This window comes from Rhinoderma darwinii, chromosome 1, assembly GCF_050947455.1.
Source record: "Rhinoderma darwinii isolate aRhiDar2 chromosome 1, aRhiDar2.hap1, whole genome shotgun sequence".
NCBI lineage: Eukaryota > Metazoa > Chordata > Amphibia > Anura > Rhinodermatidae > Rhinoderma > Rhinoderma darwinii.
The window spans coordinates 297,100,345-297,122,088 of record NC_134687.1 but is presented as its reverse complement, the minus strand read 5'-3'; the positions used below and the strand labels follow the sequence as shown (position 1 = coordinate 297,122,088).

The 21,744-nt window shown below is 42.9% G+C and overlaps 1 protein-coding gene across 1 annotated transcript in view; it reads right to left on the bottom strand.

Annotated features, from left to right (window-relative positions):
- STK11 (serine/threonine kinase 11) overlaps positions 1-21,744 on the bottom strand; it is a 92,611-nt gene that overhangs the window by 58,866 nt on the left and 12,001 nt on the right. The window contains exons 2-6 of the mRNA XM_075825378.1: positions 6,653-6,736; positions 968-1,057; positions 631-763; positions 416-552; positions 153-280 (exon numbers count right to left, since the gene is read on the bottom strand). Of these exons, the coding sequence (XP_075681493.1) occupies positions 153-280; positions 416-552; positions 631-763; positions 968-1,057; positions 6,653-6,736 (572 nt within the window). The remainder of the gene's footprint in view (positions 1-152; positions 281-415; positions 553-630; positions 764-967; positions 1,058-6,652; positions 6,737-21,744) is intronic.

Below are 21,744 nucleotides of genomic sequence, written 5' to 3'. Positions count from 1 at the left end.
ACACAATGGGGCTTGCCTCCTCATTACCTAAACAGTAAAATATTGACCTATACATGTGATTTATTTGATTATCCCGCCCCCGACAGGTTTTACTTAAGCCATTACATAATTCAAACAGTTAATTATCCTTATAGTAGCACCTTTGTACTTACCCCTAAGCAGGTCAGATAGCAGTGGCCCACATTCTTCTGGAACGGAGTAGTCTCCCTTTCCAATATTCTCAAACAATTTGTATATATTATCCCCTTCAAAGGGGTACAGCCCAGTAGTGATATTATACCTGTGCATTGAAAAAGATCTGTTAAACACATTTTCTATTAAGAATACACTATACTAATAATCCATTTTAATACCCCTTGTTAGATTAAGGGGTGCAATGTTTAGGGGGTAAATCCAGAATTTTAAAAAAACTCACAAGGTAACACCAGCTGACCAGATATCCACTTTGAACCCTGAGAAGGTGTCGAGGCCATTTGCAATTTCTGGAGGCTGAAAGGCGGGGGACCCCTGGCTGGTCCTGCAAGTATCACCCTCTGCAAATGGGTGTAAGGCCTGTTGGGAGAGAAGATATTAACCTATACTATCCTACCTAACAGCGGAGAAGTGACTTCCCATTCTCTCAAAACATACCTCAGCAACGCCCAGATCTGAGATTTTGAGCGTCCCGTCTGTCGTGAGCAGCAAGTTGCCAGGTTTGATGTCTTTATGCACAATACCCTGACTATGGAGATACTCCAGACCATCTACGAGCTGGCAAAAATACCTTTTGAAAAAAAATATGTAAAAACAATGATAAACCAAAAATAGCAAAAAATTATCACTTGAGAAAAAACATGGCCAATATGAAACACAAAAAACAGTAAAGATTAAAAAAAATATATAGTATACTATAGGTTTTAAATGTTAGGAGAAGAAAAGACAACACCAGGGTAGTATTGACAGTTACACCCAGATTTTGGTTACCTACCTATGTGCCTGAAAGATGGGGAATCGTTTCTCCGATACACTATCCAGCATCTCCTGCATTCCACACACGCAGTACTCCATCACCATATACGTACATTTCAAATTAAGGAATTCTACTCCAATATGAAGTGAGGCTTTTGTAAACTGAACTTTTAACATTTCGATAATATAAAAAAATCATAAGCTTAAAGCTTTATTGGCGCCTAACTTTTGTGAACGACTTAAATTGTCACTGGCTGCCATATTGCATATAGTGGTTCCAGCTTGTCAGGACAGGATCGGAATAGGTATTCATTTAAACCGGTGTCTCATTCAGAACATATCCCTTTACTAAATGCCTGCTCTTGAACAGTGACTTAGGACCTCACTCAGGCCTCATGCACACGTAAGAGTTTTTACTGTCCGCAAATACAGTTCCGACAGCGACAGATAAAAATCCGTAGCCATCCGCAAATGCGGAAGCGCCTATAGAATTCTATGGGCAAGTCCGTGGCATGATTTCGGAAAAGAATACGAGATGGTCTATATTTTGCGGATTATTTATATGGCCCGGACACAAATCCATAAATATTTGGAAAGGCGTCCGTGGTCCAAAAAATTAATGGGTCCGCAATTTTTTTACAGATTACATCATTACGGATGAAAATTGCGGTCGTGAGCATGGGACCTTAAAGAGATCCACTTGACAGCGACTGCAATACAGGAGGGCATTTAACACGGACATCTACTGTAAGAACCAGTAGTCTACAACCAAAATGGACACAATATTGCAAAATGTGCAAGTTAATCAAATAAACTATAGTATTTTACAGAGCTGTATAAACCAGGCAACGCACATCCATGGGCTCTATTCTATTTTCTACACAAGCTACTGACTTGCTCCCAAAAAACCATTGTGTAATAAAATACTGGGTTGTTATAGCAACAATAACCATACTTCCCGTTACCAGAAGCATATATTGTCACTAGGTACCAGCCTAATAGGACAGTTCTGTCTGCTCTTCTACACACTGTAGGTGTAACTGCCGCAAACCAGTTCTCTGCCACCACAGCGTCATAAAAAAAAGAATCATAATAATCATTCCTACCAAAGATACTCTATAAACTCTCCTGGCAAGGTGGGGGGGGGGGGGGTAGAGGGGGTGTGCTGCAACACTGAAGCTCTGCTCCTAATCCAGTGAATAGGGGTAGAGTTGAGGTACTGCAGGAAGGCCATTATACAGTGTACAGAGCCAACTGCTTCCGGCACCGTCCACTGCAAAACTTTCACTGCCGGAACAGCTGATCGGTGCGGGTCCGACCCCCACCGATCATACACTGATGACCTATCCTGTGGATAGGTCATCAGTATGAAAAACCGTCCCGTGCCAGGACAACCCTTTTAACTTTACAGGGATCTCGACTTCGCTGCTCAGAGTAGTCTCCCTTGGTGACGACCAACTTAAACAGGCGTAGTACTAAATCAGCAAACATCATTCAGGGTCAGGTATAGCAAAAAGTCAGGGCAGGTGGCAGAGGTTCATCACGGGTCACTAGCAAGAGGTCAGGGCAGGCAAAGATACAAGGTACAGGCAGAGTTAAAAACAGGAATTACAAACAAACGATCAGCAGAGAATCACTAGCATGCTAGGAGGAGCCAAAATTGTTCAGGCAGTGAATCAAACCAGGGAGGATCCCTTTCTACTCTGGGAAAGCTGGGTGGATAATTAGACGTGCACTGGTCTCTTAAGCATAGGAAGGTCAGCGCAAGTGCACTAGGGGGTGCTGAGGAGAAGCGGGGGCGATGCAGAGAATGGCCAGCCCAGAGTGAGGTGGCAGCGGCCAGAGGACGCCGTAAAGAGGTAAGTATACGGTGGCTGCAGGGAGCGGTGGCCATTACACAACTAAATGCTTACTTCAGGGGTGCTAGTTCTAATAAGGTCATCAAGTCTTGCTATTTAAACCCAGCTCGGTCTCTCACTTATGGCCTGAGTATCAGTTTGCCCTTCTTAGACACTGCCTGCTTGATTCCATATTGACTGCCTGTGTATGAACTGCCTTGCCCTTTGATTGACACTTCCATATATCTCCTGGTTTTAATTTTTGGCCTGAGCTCTGACTCGGACTTCATTTTCTCTTTCTGGATTGATCTTCTGTCTCTGACCAACAGGTCCGTCTGACAAACCTCCAAATCGTTCATCGCTGCAGCATCCCGCTGCAAACTAGTGACTACTCTGAGGACCTGGGGATCTGACCAGTTAAGTCCAAACTTCCTCGCGGGGGTCCATGGTGAAGAGTGGGAGGATCCCTTAGGGTGGGTTTACACGGGCAGATTTCTGTCCATAAAGAGCGCGAATCAAAGATTTAACAAGTCTATCGGCGCTTGTTCACAAGCCCTTTTACACGGGCTGATGCTATACTGTCTGGGGACGAACAATCATTAATATGATCGTTCAGAATCCATCAGTTTGCATCGTCGGCAGCACATCCCCTGTTTACACGGGGAGATGTGCTGCCGACAACAATGATTTTACAAGCTGCAGAAAAGAAAAGATGTGATCAGCCGACGAATGAACATTTGCTTGTTTGTCGGCTGAACGCGGTCCTGTTTACATGGGCCAATAATCGGGAGCTAGCATTCACAAAAATGCTCGTTTGACTGATTATTAGTCCGTGTGATGGGGCCTTTAGACTCCACAACTTATTTTAGTCAGCATCAGACTGGTTGTAGCCTCAAGGTTCTACTTTCAAGGTGCGTCAGCATAACAGCCATTCGTTAACAAATCTAAGGCCACCTTTACAGTGTACATAATCCATGCTTTGTAAGCCTTTTTACAATAAGCAAACGTGAGGTTTAGGACATGCAACTGCTTCAGTGTCAAGGGCTGTCCTAGGATGGAAAACATATTCTGACTTTTTAGGACTGAGGTTGGCAGGAGCAATAGGCCGGGGAAAGGGGAAACAGTACCGATTCAGACCAATTTACTGTTAGAATCGAATTCTAATTAAGAGCCTCTTTATGTTGATCAGCGCTCGTTTGCTCCATTTAAACGGAGCAATGATCTGAATGTATGGTGAGGAACGTTTATACAAGGAATGTGCTGCCGATTAGCGACCATTTTTCTGGCCGCATTAAAATATTCGATCGGCCGACAAATGAGCGTTTGTAAGGTTAATATGCAAGCGTTGGGAGCAGACGAGCGGATGAAACTTCCCTGGGTTTTGTGTTATTCCTATATAAATGCAAAGCTTTTGACTAAAGGATACAGATATCGCTAGGAACTCCTAGACAGACTTAAAGATACTCTGTCACCACATTATAAATGCTCTATCTCCTACATAATCTGATCGGCGCTGTAATGTAGATAACAGCAGTGGTTTTTATTTTGAAAAACGATCATTTTTGAGCAAGTTATGAGCAATTTTAGATTTAGTTTCTTAATGCCCAACTGGGCGTGTTTTTACTTTTGACCAAGTGGGTGTTGTAAATAAGTGTATGAGGCTGACCAATCAGTGACCAATCAGTGACATACACTTCTCATTGTTCCAGCCCAGCTTCTTTCACTGCACAATCTCACTGTGCTGTGGATCATGCTGGGCTGGAACAATGAGAAGTGTAGGACACTGATTGGTCACTGATTGGTCAGCCTCATACACTTCTTTACAACACCCACTTGGTCAAAAGTAAAAACACGCCCAGTTGGGCATTAAGAAACTAAATCTAAAATTGCTCATAACTTGCTCAAAAATGATCGTTTTTCAAAATAAAAACCACTGCTGTTATCTACATTCCAGCGCCGATCAGATTATGTAGAAGATAGGGCACTTACAATCTGGTGACAGAGTCTCTTTAAATCGCACCCAAGCCTGGAACCTGGGGCCAAAGTTATTTAAGAAGTCTCCTAAACCTAGAATCCGTACCAACCTCAATGTCTGCGCTTCCTTCCTTCTGGGAAGGGGTACCAGACAAGGTTGTCCTCTCTCCCAGATACTATATGCACTTGCTATTAAACTTCTAGCGCTGGCTGTATACCAATCTGCTAAGATTAGAGGCATCTCTAGAGGATCTATTGTTAAAGTTTCCTTCTACGCTCACGATACCCAGGTTTATTTGGCAGATGATAGTCTAGCCTTCTCTAGCTTCCCTTCTGGATCGAATACGGGGAATGCAATTGTAACAGTAAACTGGTCTGAATCGGCACGGTTTCCCCCTTCCCCGGCCTATTGCCCCTGGACTTTCCAATAGTAACAATTTAAGAATTTGGGAATTGTGGTCTCTCCAGATGTCAGTCACTTCATTGCTCTTAATGTAGATCCCCTATTAACGACCACAGAACGTCAATTGAAATTGTGGCACCATCTCCCATTATCTACTATAGGTCATATAAATTTATTTAAAATTCTTATATATGTTTCATGCTTCACCTGTTATGGTACCCCAAAAACTGTTTGGTCTACTAGAGAGTATGTTGCGATCTTTTTATTGGCAAGGTCAAACTCACAAATTCAGTCTGACCTCTCTTCAAGCCCCTGAACATCACGGTGGAATGGCTGCCCCAAATATGTATCACTATTTTTGGTCTCTAATTTAGATAATGCCAGCTGATGGATTGATATTGACATGAGCAAAGCAGCAACCGCCTTGGCAGGGGCTGTATGGGTATCCTATGAAAGCATTACCAATTTATTATACCGCTATTAACCTTCATCCAATGTACGGTCTCCCTTTAGGACTATAGCCGGGGTGTGGAGACTAGATCAATCTCTGCTAAAAAAAAAAGTTGATTACCCCAAGTATCCTCATAGAAACACTATGGTCTAAACCTCATTTTCTGGGCCAACTGAAGAGTTAAATTTCTAGTGCACTTGTTTTTAAATGACTTGAAATTTCTCTCTTTTCATGCTTTGGAGTCCCACGGAGTGTTTTCTTTCTTTACCTTCAGCTTCGCAATGCTCTCCGAGCCAATTTGGGACTTTGACTATCCCCATTGTTTTTTCAAAACTAGAGAGCCTTCTTTGGACTCGAAATTTCTCCAAACCACTTATACAAGTGTTTACGCTTTTACAATCAGCTGGTATCAAACCTTTTGATAAGGCCTTTAATAAATGGTTGATAGTTTTACCAAAGGGGGGGGGGTAGTTGGGGGTGCATCTGGTGTGAATGATGTATGCATGTAACGACAGTTTGTTTATTTGCGGTTAGTAACCCAGTGTACTGTGATACTCGATCTTCTGCGTTCCCTGTATATGCCATTTGTGTTTTGCACAAGTACTGATGATCTCGGATGTCCCCGATGTCATTTTATTACTTGAACACTCTGTATCCTTCCTAAACGTCACTAGAACACTAGAAAGTATGTTTCATTTTGGTTCTCTTAATTGGATTTGCTAATAAAGCCTTGTAAGAAAAGAAAAAAATAAACATTTGCTCACCTGATTGTTGCCCTGTCTACGTCGATCACTGGTCCGTGTCAAAGGGAAGTCAAAGGCAAGTCTGTACTAAAACCATAGCAACTGATCAGCTATAAGTAATCATCGACCTAAAATAATTTCGATGATTAGAGTAATTGAGTTGCCATGGTTTTTGTCAAAATCTGAACACACAGCTTACACAAGATTCAACGGTCTATACAGGTTTACTACAAAACTCAAGAGCAATTTTTCACCATTGGCTTGCCAGAGAAAAAATGTAATCTAAAAAGGATATATCTTTTGTTTTTCTTCGTTGTATAATACATCCACCAGCTGGATAACGTTCCGATGCCTTAACCGCCGCAACAGCTGAATTTCTCTAATCAAAAAGAGAAAAAAACAAAAAATAAACAAAGAACTACCAAAAGGCAAGTGAGACAAACAAAGGAATGATTAAAAAAAAAAAAAAAGCATAAAACAATCAATAACCGTACTGTACCAGTATGTACGGTACACCAATGCGTACAGTACATTGTATGTCTAGTCAAAACAGTGATCAGGCTGAGAACCAGATCACATTTGGTTCAGAATTTCAAGGACTTTTAACAAATAGAATTTTTGCATATTTAAGGGCCGGTTCACATCAGCGTTCGCTTTCCGTTCAGGGGTTCCGTCTGAGGTTTCCGTAATGGAAAGTCAAACGGAAACCATAGCTTTCGTTTGCATCACCAAACGAGACGGAAACATTGCTAATGGTTTCTGTTTGTCACCGTTCCGGCAGGTTTCCGTTTTATCGACTAAATTAATAGCGCAGTCGAAAAGATCAAGTATATACCGGTTTCAGACTGTGTGATCAGGTATTTTTGTTTTACATTTATGGTCTTTCATATTTAAGGGAGTGGCTACGGGCGTGACCAGACCCATAAAAATTAGCAGTGGTGAATGCTGTTCGCCACTTTTTTCCACCTCTGATTTCCCACAAAGATATAATCGCTATACATCCGCCCCTGGGGGATACAGAACACAATACATTAGGTAAGGACATGTTCTGTCGGAGATCTGAAGAAGCCCAATTTCTTCATATTAAATATACCAACAAGGTAATGCTGCGTAATATAAATAAAGATTATTATTATTAGTACACTGTCTTTTTAAATTAGTACACTGTGTTTTGCTTAATATGTTTATGGCATTAGCTAGGGAAACTGTATTCATATAGACGCTTTAATAAATTTATATATTTTTTCTCCTATCTCAGTGTGCGTTGGTTATGTCCTGGAACCTGTAGCTTTTTCTTGGTTCTTGTAACTTATATCCTGGACGGCTCAGTGTAATATTAATTGCATTTATTGAGATACTCAATTGGATAGTTCTCAGATTATTCCATACCAACAGGGCTATTACTTTGAAATTGTGAGATTCAAGGAAATTAAATTGATATCATTGGGGAAGATACATTATGGATTTGTTCAGGATCAATAGTAAACACACTGGCAGTGGAAGTAGTACAAGGAAAATAGGCGGATATAATAAGACACTGTTCACAACCCCACAAGTAAGGCCTCATGCTCACGAACATATTTTTTTCTCCCGTAAATACTGGCATAAATACAGGTCCTTTGTCACACGTATTCGACCCGTATTCCACCAGTATTTACGGACCCGTGCCCGTAAATATGTGCCCGTTGTCACCAGTATTCCACCCGTATTTACGGACCCGTTTTCTAGGCAAAATTGCATTGCACTAATCGGCAGCCCCTTCTCTCTATCAGTGGTGGATAGAGAGAAGGGGCAGCCATTTGGGGCAGAGTTTCCGCAGCAGAACGCAGCGTGTAAGTAAAAGAAGTTCATACGTACCCCGGCTGTTGTCTTGGTGACGCGTCCCTCTTTTGACATCCAGTCCGACCTCCCTGGATGATGCGGCAGTCCATGTGACCGCTGCAGCCTGTGATTGGCTGCAGCAGTCACATGGGATGAAACGTCATCCCGGGAGGCCAGACTGGAGGAAGAAGCAGGGAAGTTAACTTTTAATACTTTTAACTCCAGCGGTAGTCACTGTCCCGGGTGCTGAAAGAGTTATTGCCGATCAGTTAACTCTTTCAGCACCCTGGCCAGTGACTATCCCCTGACGTCCCCTAGCAACGCTCCCGTAATTACGGGTGCACACACGTAGCCACCCGTAATTACGGGAGCCCCATAGACTTCTATGGGCCAGCCCGTGCCGTAATTACGGCCTGAAATAGGACATGTTCCATATTTTTCAACAGCAAAGGCACCGTCACGTAAGAATACGGGAAGGTACCCGTGGCCAATAGAAGTCTATGGGCCCATAATTACAGGCGTTTTTAACATTCGTGTGCATGAGGCCTGACTGTGGACAAATAATGATCATGTGCAGTAAAATTTCCAGACATCCCCATCTAGCCTATTTCTCATATCTCTGGCAAACATTCACTGAATTAACCCAAAAACCACAAAGCAACCAAACGATTTCCAAGAAACAAGCACATAAAACGTATTCTTTTATCCACTAAAAAAAAATAAAAAAATAAAAACATTAACTTAAAAATTAGTAAAAAGGTAAAAAGACCTGTAATGCCCATTATTGGGCACCATCCCCAATTATAGACTGGTGCCCTGTTTGGCTACATTCACACGTGTATAGAGATCATCAGGTTTGAAAAAGACAAAAAGGCAGATAAAATTTCCGGTGATTAGAGACCATCAACCTATAATACATTTTTCTATTAGCCATGATCCATTGGTAAAATGAAACTTAAGGGTATGTTCACACGGCCCTTTTACGGCCATTTTCCGGGCCGTAAACGGCCGAAAAACTGCCGAAGAATCGGAAGCAGAACGCCTCCAAACATCTGGCCATTGATTGCAATGGAAAAAACGGCGTTCTGTTCCGATGGGCCGTTTTTTTTACGTGACTGTTTTGAAAAATGGCTGCGAAAAAGAAGCAGTGCAGCTCACTTTTTGGAAGTTTTTGGAGCGGTTTTTCATAGACTCTATTGAAAACAGCTCCAAAAACGGCCTTAAAAAAAACCGCAGCGAAAATCGCGAGTGGCTTAAAAAACGTCTGAAAATCAGGAGCCGTTTTCCCTTGAAAACAGCTCCGTGTTTTCAGACGTTTTTTGACTCAACGTGTGAACATACCCTAAGGCCTTATTCAGACGAACGGGATATACATCCGTGCAACGCGCGTGATTCTCACGCCCGTCGCACGGACCTATATTAGTCTATGGGGCCGTGCAGACATGTGCGTGTTTTTTACTCAGCGTGAGTCCGCTGAAAAAAAGGCACGACATGTCCGTTCTTTGGGCGTTTTTCCGCGCATCACGCACCCATTGAAGTCACGAATGTCACAAGGAAGCACTTCCGTGCGAACAGCGTCAATCGCGCAACAGCTGTGAAGAGGATGAATGAAAATAGAAAAGCACCACGTGCTTTTCTGTTTACAAACATCCAAACGGAGTGTCATAATGATGGCGGCTGCGCATCATATGGTGAGGACACACGGAGCTGTTAAGTGCCTTTTGCGCAGGCAAAACGCCACGTTTTTGCATGCGCAAAAATGCCACGCTCGTGTGAATCCAGCCTAACACTTACCACCCTTTTTTTTCCATTTTTCTGTGAATGCCCAATTAAGGCAATTAAAAAATACATATCTAAGTCACTACCTATGGGTCAGGGTATGTTCACATGCAGTGTTTTCAGGCGTATTTTGGGGCGTTTACACCTCGAAAAACGCCTGAAAAAACGGAAGCTGAACGCCTACAAACATCTGCCCATTGAAATCAATGGGGAAAAACAGCATTTAGTTCATACGGGGCGTCTTTTTACGCCGCGGTTTAAAAAAACGGAGCGTAAAAAGAAGTAGCATGTCACTTCTTGAGGCGTTTTTTGGAGGAGCTGATTTTCTATTGAACACTGTGAAAAACACCTCAAAAGAAGCTCCAAATTAAAAGACGCTTTAGCTGCATTGTCAATAGGTATTCGGAGATAGTTTAAAATCAACTTCTTTGTCATCAGGGGTTCATTCTGCTGCTTTGTACTTCTGCTATGCTTTACACTGAAGTTTTCCCTAATGATAGGAAGCATGCGCTCACAATGAAAGCAAAGCGGAGATCCATTATAACAAGGGCACAATGAGGGTATCTTCACACACAGTGTTTTCAGGTGTAATTCGGGCGTTTTACGCCTCAAATTACGCCTGAAAAAACGCCCCTAATACAACTACAAACATCTGCCCATTGCTTGTAATGGGAATTGCGATGTTCTATTCCCACGAGCCTTTATTTTACGCGTCGGTAAAATGACGGCTCATTAAAAGAAGTGCAGGACACTTCTTGGAACGTTTTTGGAGCCGTTTTTCATAGACTCTATTGAAAACCGCTCCAAAAACGGCCGTAAAAAACGCGAGTTGCTAAAAAATGTCTGAAAATCAGGAGCGGTTTTCCCTTGAAAACAGCTCTGTATTTTCAGAAGTTTTTTGCTAAGCTTGTGAACATACCCGAATGATAAACTACATTGCCAGGTAACTGCTGTACATAGACTGAGGAAAATAAAGTCTAAGTTTATGTCCACATCACGCTATAGCCTTCCGTCGAAAGCATATATCGGGAAGTCTCCCAAAGTATATCTCCGAGGGAATGCTGAAACTTATCCCAATGTGTAGGTATACATTGTCCGAAATCCCCTACCAGATACGCTGTGCCCTGGGAAGCTCCTTCCTACGCTCTGGCCGGGTATTCTGGCTTTGGAGAAGCCCTTGACGTTACTGTCCATATATGAACAGCGACTTCAGGAGCTACAATACCGTAGTAGCCAGAGCATCAGAAGCGATGCCAGGGATTCCGGCCCTGGGGAAGCCTGTGACGTCACTGTGCATATATAAATAGTGATATCAGGCGCAGGCAGAACGTTTTCGATGCTCTGCCCCGGGACTTCGGCGTTGGGAAGCTAATAATATTACTATTCATATATGGACAATGATGTCGGGAGCTTCCCGACGTATATATTTAACGTATACCTGTGACGGTTGCCATACAGTTGCATCAGTCCCCCTTAGGATCCCATGATTAAAAAAAAACAATACCGCGCAGTCTGGTTTTTTTTTTGCGGGATCCCTCAGGATGGAATAGCATAGTTCACTTTGCTATTCCATCCTTCAAAAAAAAAATGGATACCGACATATACCAGCCCGACGGAGACCACAAAGATACTCTTTTGGTCTCCTTCGGGCTAATGGAGCCCTATGGAGCTTTCCCGACATATACATAAAATAGTTACATAGTTTGTACGGTTGAAAAAGACACATGTCCATCAAGTTCAACCAAGGGATGGGAAAAGGGAAGGGAAAAATTTCTACACATAGGAGCTAATATTTTTTTATTCCAGGAAATTATCTAAGCCTTTTGTAAAGCCATCTACTGTCCCTGCTGTGACTGGCTCCTGCGGTAGGCTATTCCATAGATACACAGTTCTCACAGTAAAGAAGGCTTGTCGCCTCTGCAGGTTGAACCTTTTTTTTCCAGACGGAGGGAGTGCCCCCTTGTTTTTTGAGGGGGTTTTACATGGAACAGGATTTCACCATATTTTTTGTATGGGCCATTAATATATTTATATAAATTAATCATGTTCCCCCTCAGTCATCTTATTTCAAGGCTAAATAGGTTTAATTCTTTTAACCCCTTAAGGACGCAGCCTAGTTTTGGCCTTAAGAGGCTCTGTCACCAGATTTTGCAACCCCTATCTGCTATTGCAGCAGATCGGCGCTGCAATGTAGATTACAGTAACGTTTTTATTTTTAAAAAACGAGCATTTTTGGCCAAGTTATGACCATTTTCGTATTTATGCAAATGAGGCTTGCAAAAGTACAACTGGGCGTGTTGAAAAGTAAAAGTACAACTGGGCGTGTATTATGTGTGTACATCGGGGCGTGTTTACTACTTTTACTAGCTGGGCGTTGTGTATAGAAGTGTCAGCCACTTCTCTTCACAACGCCCAGCTTCTGGCAGTGCAGATCTGTGACGTCACTCACAGGTCCTGCATCGTGTCGGCACCAGAGGCTACACTTGATTCTGCAGCAGCATCAGCGTTTGCAGGTAAGTAGCTACATCGACTTACCTGCAAACGCCGATGCTGCTGCAGAATCATCTGTAGCCTCTGGTGCCGACACGATGCAGGACCTGTGAGTGACGTCACAGATCTGCACTGCCAGAAGCTGGGCATTCTGAAGAGAAGTGGATGATACTTCTCATCAGAAAGCCCAGCTAGTAAAAGTAGTAAACACGCCCCGATGTACGCACATAATACACGCCCAGTTGTACTTTTACTTTTCAACACGCCCAGTTGTACTTTTGCAAGCCTCATTTGCCCAGATTCTGTAGTTTTGAGAAATATCCCACATGTGGCCCTAGTGCGTTAATGGACTGAAGCACCGGCCTCCGAAGCAAAGGAGCGCCTAGTGGATTTTGAGGCCTCTTTTTTATTAGGCACCATGTCCAGTTTGAAGGGGTCTTGAGGTACCAAAACAGTGGAAAACCCCCAAAAGTGACCCCAATTTGGAAACTAGACCCCTTGAGGAATCCATTGTAGTTTTCTTGGGGTGCATGCGGCTTTTTGATCAGTTTTTATTCTATTTTTAGGTGGCGTGGTGACTAAAAAACAGCAATTCTACTATTGTTTTTTTATTCTATTTTTTTTACAGCGTTCACCGTGCGCTATAAATGACATTCACTTTATTCTGCAGGGCGATACGATTACGGCGATACCAGATGTTTATAGTTTTTTTTATGTCTTATGGCGTTTGCACAATAAAATACCTTTGGTAAAAAATCATTCACTTTTTGTGTTACCTTATTCTAAGAGCCAGAATTTTTTTATTTTTCAATCAATAAAGCCGTGCGAGGACTTATTTTTTGCGTAACGAACTGTAGTTTCGATCAGTACCATTTTTCGGTACATGCGACTTTTTGATCTCTTTTTATTCCATTTTTTGGGAGGTGAAGTGACCAAAGAATTGTGATTGTGGTACGGTTTATTATTATTTTCTTTTACGGCGTTCACCGAGCGGGATAAATAACGAAATAATTTTGTAGTTCAGGCCGTTACGGACGCGGCGATACCAATTATGTATAGTTTGTTTGTTTATATATTTTTATTAATAATAAATGACTGATAAGGGAAAAAGGGGGATTTTAACTTTTAAAAAAACTTTTATTTTCTTATTTTTACACATCTTTTTTTTAACTTTTTTTTTACTGTATTACTTTGTCACACTAGGGGACTTGAGAGCAGGAGGCCGTGATCGCTATTCTAATACACTGCACTACATGCGTAGTGCAGTGTATTAGAACTGTCAGCTACTCACTGACAGCAAGCATAGTGGGTCCTGACGTTGTCAGGACCCACTAGGCTTCCGTCTATGGCATAGCCGGACGCCATTGTTTGGTGTCCGGTTGCCATAGTCACCATCGCCGGCCGCTATCGTGTAGCAGGCCGGCGATGGCAGCTTAACCCCTAAAAAGCAGCGATCTCTATAGAACGCGGCTTTTAAGGGGTTAATCAGCGGGGACACAGCGATCGGTCCCCGCTGTGACAGCTGCTGAACAAGACAGCAGCTGTCAGAGCTCCTGTATGTGTCGGGAGGACGGCCGAAACGGGCGTTACTCACGAGACGTACTATTAGGTCATGGACCGCGAACGCTATAGTTACCATGACCTAATAGTACGTCCAGGAGCGGGAAGGGGTTAATCTTTCCTCATAACTTAGATTCTCCATGCCCCTTATTAGCTTCGTTGCTCTTCCTTGTATTTTTTACAACGCCAGGGCATCCTTTCTATGAACTGGAGCCCAGAACTGAACTGCATATTCTAGATGAGGCCTCACTAATACTTTGTAAAGTGGTAATATTACATCCCTGTCCTGCGAGTCCATGCCTCTTTTAATACACGACAGTATCTTGCTGGCCTTTGAAGCAGCTGATTGACATTGGATGCTGTTATTTCGTCTATGATCTATAAGTACACCAAGATCCTTCTCGACAAGCGACTCCCCCAGTGTAGCTCCCCCTAGGACATATGATGCATGCAGGTTGTTCGTACCCAGGTGCATAACTTTACATTTATCTACATTAAACTTCATCTGCCAAGTGGATGCCCAAACACTTAGTTTGTTTAAATCTGCCTGCAATTCACGAACATACTTGTTCTACCTGTATAAACGTTTAAAATGATTCTTTAATGATAATTAATTAAAATGTAGTAGGGCACAGAGTGCCAAAAGATCCAAATACAGGCGTTGGCAGCCAGATCAAGAGTGCACAGTAAGAGGAATGTGAAGTAGACAATCAACATGCACTGATTACACAGTGCCTGACAAGTCTGATGTACTTTTCAACACCTCTTGAGATGTGCTGGCAAATATTGGTAAGATCTGATTGCCACAGATTACAGGCACACTTCCCTACGCGTTTCTGCACCACATTAGGGGAGCGTCCTCAGGGGTATGAATTGCCTGATATTACTCGTATTTGTTCACGAGATGCCGGTCAGCATCCTAAAAATCCACTGGGCCTCCTTTTGTAGAATACGTTTGTCCCAATCTCCTCCCCTAATAGATTGGGACAAACGTATTCTACAAAAGGAGGCCCAGTGGATTTTTAGGATGCAAACCATCAAACCACTGGGCCTTAATGACTCTATCTCATATCTTCCTTTCTTATAAGTAGTTCAGTTGCTTCTAGTCCGTTTGTCTCGCTCCTTCTACTCCTGATAATCATTGACATTTAGTCATTTATTTCAACTACTCCTGTCAATTACTGACACTTAGTCTCCACTGTAGTATTATTATTTTTCGTGCATTGCCCAGTGCTTCAGTTGTTAGTTTCCTTCACTAAATCATTGCTTTTCATGTGCGATGGCCATCTTCGCTACATTCTTGCACTGTGGCTTGGTTGCTTATGTGCTTCCCCGATCGCCCTGTCATTCACATGGCGTTTGTTTTCATTTTTGCTATCGGCATTGTATGCTCGGCCGCCTGTAGCTCCCCCGTTACCATAGATGCTCTTTGCATCTGTTCCATTGGCTGCGTGGTTACTAGGGAGCCGACCTGTGGGTGGGCGTCGCTGGTCGACGTCTTACTCTCCCATTGGATCGGCACTTTGCTACGTAATGCCTGGGAGGTGGGGCCAGGGCTTTAAAGCTTCCTTCTTTCCCCGGCGCGCGCTAGACCGACATCAGTGTCTTGTATGCGCCGTTATACTATTTGAACAGCTGAATATCAGCTGACCGGCATCTCGTGAACAAATACGAGTAATATCAGGCAATTCATACCCCTGAGGACGCTCCCCTAATGTGGTGCAGAAACGCGTAGGGAAGTGTGCCTGTAATCTGTGGCAATCAGATCTTACCAATATTTGCCAGCACATCTCAAGAGGTGTTGAAAAGTACATCAGACTTGTCAGGCACTGTGTAATCAGTGCATGTTGATTGTCTACTTCACATTCCTCTTACTGTGCACTCTTGATCTGGCTGCCAACGCCTGTATTTGGATCTTTTGGCGCTCTGTGCCCTACTACATTTTAATTAATTATCATTAAAGAATCATTTTAAACGTTTATACAGGTAGAACAAGTGTATTCAATAAATTTAAACGTATACCTATATATCACTGATTTTGGATCAATTCACGAACATCTTCCATAGACTGAACTATATTACATAGCTTGGTGTCATCTGCAAAAATAGAAATAGTGCTATTAATCCCATCCTCTATATCATTAATAAATAAGTTGAATAATAGTGGTCCCAGCACTGAACCCTGGGGTACACCACTTATAACCGGGGACCATTCAGAGTAGGAATCATTGACCACAACTCTCTGGATACGGTCCTTGAGCCAATTCTCAATCCAATTACAAACTATACTATCTAAACCTATAGACCTTAATTTACCCATTAGGCGTCTATGAGGGACAGTGTCAAATGCCTTTGCAAAGTCCAAAAACACTAAATCCACAGCGGCCCCTCTGTCTAGGCTTCTACTCACCTCTTCATAAAAACAAATCAGGTCGGTTTGACAACTTCTGTCCTTAGTAAAACCGTGCTGGCTGGATGTAGGACAAAAACGCGATGTAGGCCTCAGTTTCACTTGTGTTGGGAGTCTTCTTTAGTTCTTTTTCTTGGATCAGAATATGATGGAAAATTGACTGCTATACATTATTAGCAGATTCCAGCCCAAATACAATTCATGAAACCTTTAAAGGGGTTTTCCGGTTTTATGTGAATACAGCTTAAGAGTATCTGTTACTAGTTTATTAATGCCCCATCTCCCAACGAATGTAATAGGCGCAATGATGCTGATAACTGCAGTGTGATTTTTTTTTTAATGTTTATTATTTGCATAGTTATGTGCATTCTTGTAAATATGCTAATTTGGCTATACTTGCCAAATGGGAGGTAACTCTTTCTTTTCACTTTGGGCGGTGTAACGTTTTCTGTATGACATACTGCAATCAGAGTCATACAGTTCTCCTCTTCCCAGCCCAGCAACACAGTGTGATAGCTGTCTAAAGCGGATATTACATGGCCCGACATGGGCCGTCTAAACAAGCGCCGATCTCGTTGATCGGCGCTCGTTTCCTCCTTTCACAAGGAGCCATGTATGGGGACGAGCGCTCGTTACTCCGATTGCTCGTCCCCATATATTATCATCATGTCGGTGGGGCGTCTCCCTGTTTACACAGGGAGATGTGCTGCCGACAGCGATAATACCTTGGGCATTTAACCCCTTCCCCGATATTTGTCGTAAGTATACGTCATGGAAAGACAGTGCTTGCCACAAAATGTCGTATACTTCTGACAAATGAATGGCACCAGCTCAGAAGCGGAGTCAGTGCCATCATCCCTGGATGTCAGCTGTATCTTACAGTGGACATCCTGCTGTAATGGCGGGGACTGAAGTTAGCTTCGATCCCCGCCATTAACCCCTTAAAAGCAGCGGTCAAAAGCGATCGCTGCATTTAAGGTGTTTGCAGCTCATCAGCACCCCAGCAATGAAATCGCCGGGGTGCCAGTGGCTGCAACGACAACTGGAGGCCTAATAGTGGCCTCCCAGTCTGCCTAGTACAGAAACCTTCCAGGCCCCACCCAGAGGCGGGGCCTAGAAGGCTTCCATAGCCATCGGCAAGATGGCGCCGGCTCTGGAAATGAGCCGGCGTCATCAGCGTGGATGTCAGCTGTATGTTACGGCAGTAACCGGAGCAAACTCAGATCCCTGCGATTAAACACTTAGATACAGCGATCGAAAGTAATTGCTGCATTTTAGTGATTGGCAATGTATTAATAAAAAAACAATCTGACAATTCGACCTTTAAGTCCCCTAGTGGGACTAAAGAAAAGTGAAGAAAAAAAAAAGTGAAAAGAAGACGTAAAAAATATAAAAGTTTAAAGCAATAAAATAAAACACAATCGCCCTTTTTCCCCTTATCAAGTTCTTTTATTATTGAAAAAAGAAAATAAACCATACATATTTGGTATCGCCACGACCGTAACAGCCTGAACCATAATAATATTATGTTATTTATTCCACGCGGTGAATGGTGTAAAAAAAAACAATGCCAGAGTTCTGTATTTTTCCGTCACTTTGCCCTACAAAAATTGAAATAAAAAACGATCAAAAAGTCGCATGTATCCAAAAATGGTACCTATATAAACTATAGCTCGTGTCGCAAAAAATAAGCCCTTATACAGCACAGTCGACGAAAAAAAATAAAGTTATGGTTCTCGCAACATGGCGACAGAAAAAAACACATTATTTTTACAAAAGTAATTTTATTGTGCAAAAAGTTGTAAAACATAAAAAAGGTGCTATAAATTTGGTATCGCCGGAATCGTACTGGCTCACAGAATAAAGTTAACTTGTAGTTTATAACGCATGGTGAACGCTGTATAAAAAAACCTTAAAAACTATGCCAGAATTGCTGTTTTTTGGTCACCTTGCCAGTACATTAGCCTGTGTTCTGATAGGTATGTCCTAACAACTGCCTGTGTACTAAGTATGCCCTAACAACAGGAAATATGGTCAGACAGCCCTGGGGTCCTTCAATGGACCCTGGGCTGTCTGCCCATATATGTTATGTCCCACGATTCCCTGTGACATGATTCAAGGGGCATCTCCCCTCTCATTTTCCCCTTGAGTGCTGCGGTCAGCTTTGATCGCATCATTCAAGGGAATAGCGTCCGAGATCTCTGATCTCCGCCGTTAGAGCGGGGCTGCGGCTGTGTAATACAGCTATTGCCCCGCACCTGGGAAGTTGCGTGCGTTCTGCATCATGTGATGCGGCTGGCGCTGCACTGAGCGTTGGCACCTGGATTGAACACAGAACATGGGGGTGTTTTGCAGTGCCAATTAGTGCAGCGCCGGCCGCATCACATCATGCTGCCCAAGTGCGAACACTTGTTGTTGGGAGCTGGGCAATGGCTGTATTCCACAGCCGCAGCCCCGCTCGGATTACATTCACGTGTTACAATACCAAGCTGTGTGACCCCACAGCTTAGAATCAAAATACATGAATCAACGGTATTGAACCGTTTGAGGGTGCACAGTATCGAAATAATATCAATATTTTGATGCATTGTGCAACGCTAAAGCAGAATTAAATAGCGTAGTAGATGCTATTCCATAGAAAGTTATACAGTTAAAAAAACAAAAACGTATACCGCACATATAGGTTTTTGTTTTTCCAACGGGACCCTATGGGTGATGTATCCTACTGTATGCCTATAAAGTCGGATACGTAGCAGTCTTTCGTCAGGAGGTATACGGTGCAATTTTTTAATGGAGGCCAAAATCGTGATGTAACCGGGCCTAATGAGTATGGCTGGCATTTGGTCTCATGCACAGACCTGTATGGCAATACGCCATGTGTCTACAGGTCCCCATTACCAGGATATGGATGCTGAACACAACAGTGTCCAACACGAAGCCACCTTGACACACTATTCTCCTAAAGATTAACAGCAAACATCTGGCTGCAGTGTTTGAGCCAAAAAAAAATTCTTCAAGAATATTAATAGAAAAAAAAAAGTCCTGCTGAAAGTGTTAGTCCCATAACTGATACAGAAGGTAATTTGGTCGGAAGGGACATTGAGAAGGCAGAGCTACTAACATTTCAGCCATCTGTGTTCACAAAGAAGCCAACTGCTGGATATATGCTGACTAACGCTGCTAATAACATGACCAATGACTCCTGGCTGACTGAAGTAATGGTCCACAAAGTTTAAAACTTGGACCAGCAGTAAGACAGAACAACAGTATCCCAACTTATTGGGGGGTGCACGCAGGTAAGAATCCCTGGTCCAAGGAGATCACGGATCCATACAAAGAAGAAAGACTGCAGCACTCCAATAGAAAGAATATTTCCTTTAATTCACCAAGACATGAACTCCCAAAAAGTTTAAAACAAAATAATTGTGAATAATGCTCCTGGGCGTGATGGTGCATATCCTAAGGGTACTATTACACGGCCCGACATGAGCTGTGTAAATGAACGCCAATCGACGAAAACAGCTCATTGATCGGTGCTCATTTGCTCCTATCACACAAAGCAATGATTGGATATGTGTAGGGATGAGCGATCGTTACTACGATTGCTCTTCCCTATACATTTTCTTAATGTCGGCAACACTTCTCCCCGATTACACACCAAGATGTGCTGCCGACAACGATGATTTTGAGAAGATCGGCCGATGAACTAACGTTTGCTCGTTCATCAACTGATCGTTGACCTGTTTACACAGGGCATGATTGGGCAAACAAGCGTTCCCAATCATTGGCCCATGTAATAGGGCCTTAGGAGAATTGCAAAACCATTATTTGGGGTTTTTAAGGATTTCCTACATACAGGTAAAGTGCATATGGACTGGCAAAAAGATTAAGTTTTACTTACAGAAAAAAAAAAATCCTGGAGTCTAACAGCACCCTCAGGGTTTACCTCCACCTACTACGCAGGACAGAAGCACACTATTGGTTAGCAAAAACTATCAAATTAATTAACCAAGCATACTATAAATCCCATCAAAAGCAAAACACATAATTGCAGACATGAAAACAAATTGAATGAGAAATAATTGGTGCTACCTTTGGAATTGAGGAAAATACATTTTTCGTTAAGATTAATAACATTTGCCTCATTATCCTACAGGCAGCACCACTGGAATTTAAGTAGCAAAAGAAAGGGTTGGAGAATTGACTGCAGCTTTAGAAAGCATACTTAAGTCAAAGGCCAAGCCTGCAGAGGAGAAGTCTGCCTTGTGAAGGTATTTGAAGAGGCTCAAGTTGCAGCTTGGCAGATCCGCTCAATAGAAACTTATGCAAACTCTGCCCATGACATTGAGGTGGGTCTCGTAGAATGCACTTTGACCTTCCTAGGAGAAGGCAAGTTTCTTTATATGACAGATCAAGGTCACATTTAATTGACCAGGACAATGAGACTATGGAAGCCTTCTTACCCTTCCTCTAACCTAAAAACTGGATTTAAAAAAACAAAAAAAAAAACGGGAAGACACTTCAGAAGCCACATTTGGCACATAATAATAGTCTGTTTTCAGAATGATACAGTCTGAACAACACAGAATCTATCATAAAGGAGATGGTCGAACTTGTGGAGAGATCGATAAGAGGAAGCTTGGCATTCTCCCTGAAGAAATATCTCCATGTTCAGTGACCAAACCCTTGGCCGCAGGAACTTCCTGCTGAGGCAATCTGTTTGGATACTGAAAAGTGGCCTGCTGGTAGACTCAAGACATGTTTTTCAGCCTACATTATTAGGCGGATGCATTCCATCATGAGAGGTCTGCTTTGAATCCCTCCCTGCTTGTTCACATACAATGCTGAGACCATATTGTCGGCTAGCACCCGGACATGTTTGCCCTGTATTTGTTGCTGGAAATGGTACGGCGCAAGTCGGATCGCCCTCAACTCCTTGTGATTGGAGGAGAAAATCCTCTCCAGAGGAGACCATTTCACTTGAACCCATAGACCTACCAAACCCAGGGGGGAGGCACTGGTGGCCAGGCTAGAAGAGATTTCCCACTCAAAAGAGCCGGACTCGACAACCACCATTTGAAACGGTCCTGTACCTCCTTGCTGATTAACAATGAGTGTACCTGTTCCGGGCCGAGAGAATACAGTCCTTAAAAGGGGTTGTCCAACTTCTGACAAGTGATGATCTATCCACCGGATAGGTCATCAGTGCGGGTCTGACACCCAGACCGATAAGCCGCTCCGGTGGACTGCGGGCACCGGATGTTGTGGCACAATGCTATGGATGGAGCCCGGAAGCAGTTGGCACCGTACATAGCGACCAAGCTGCA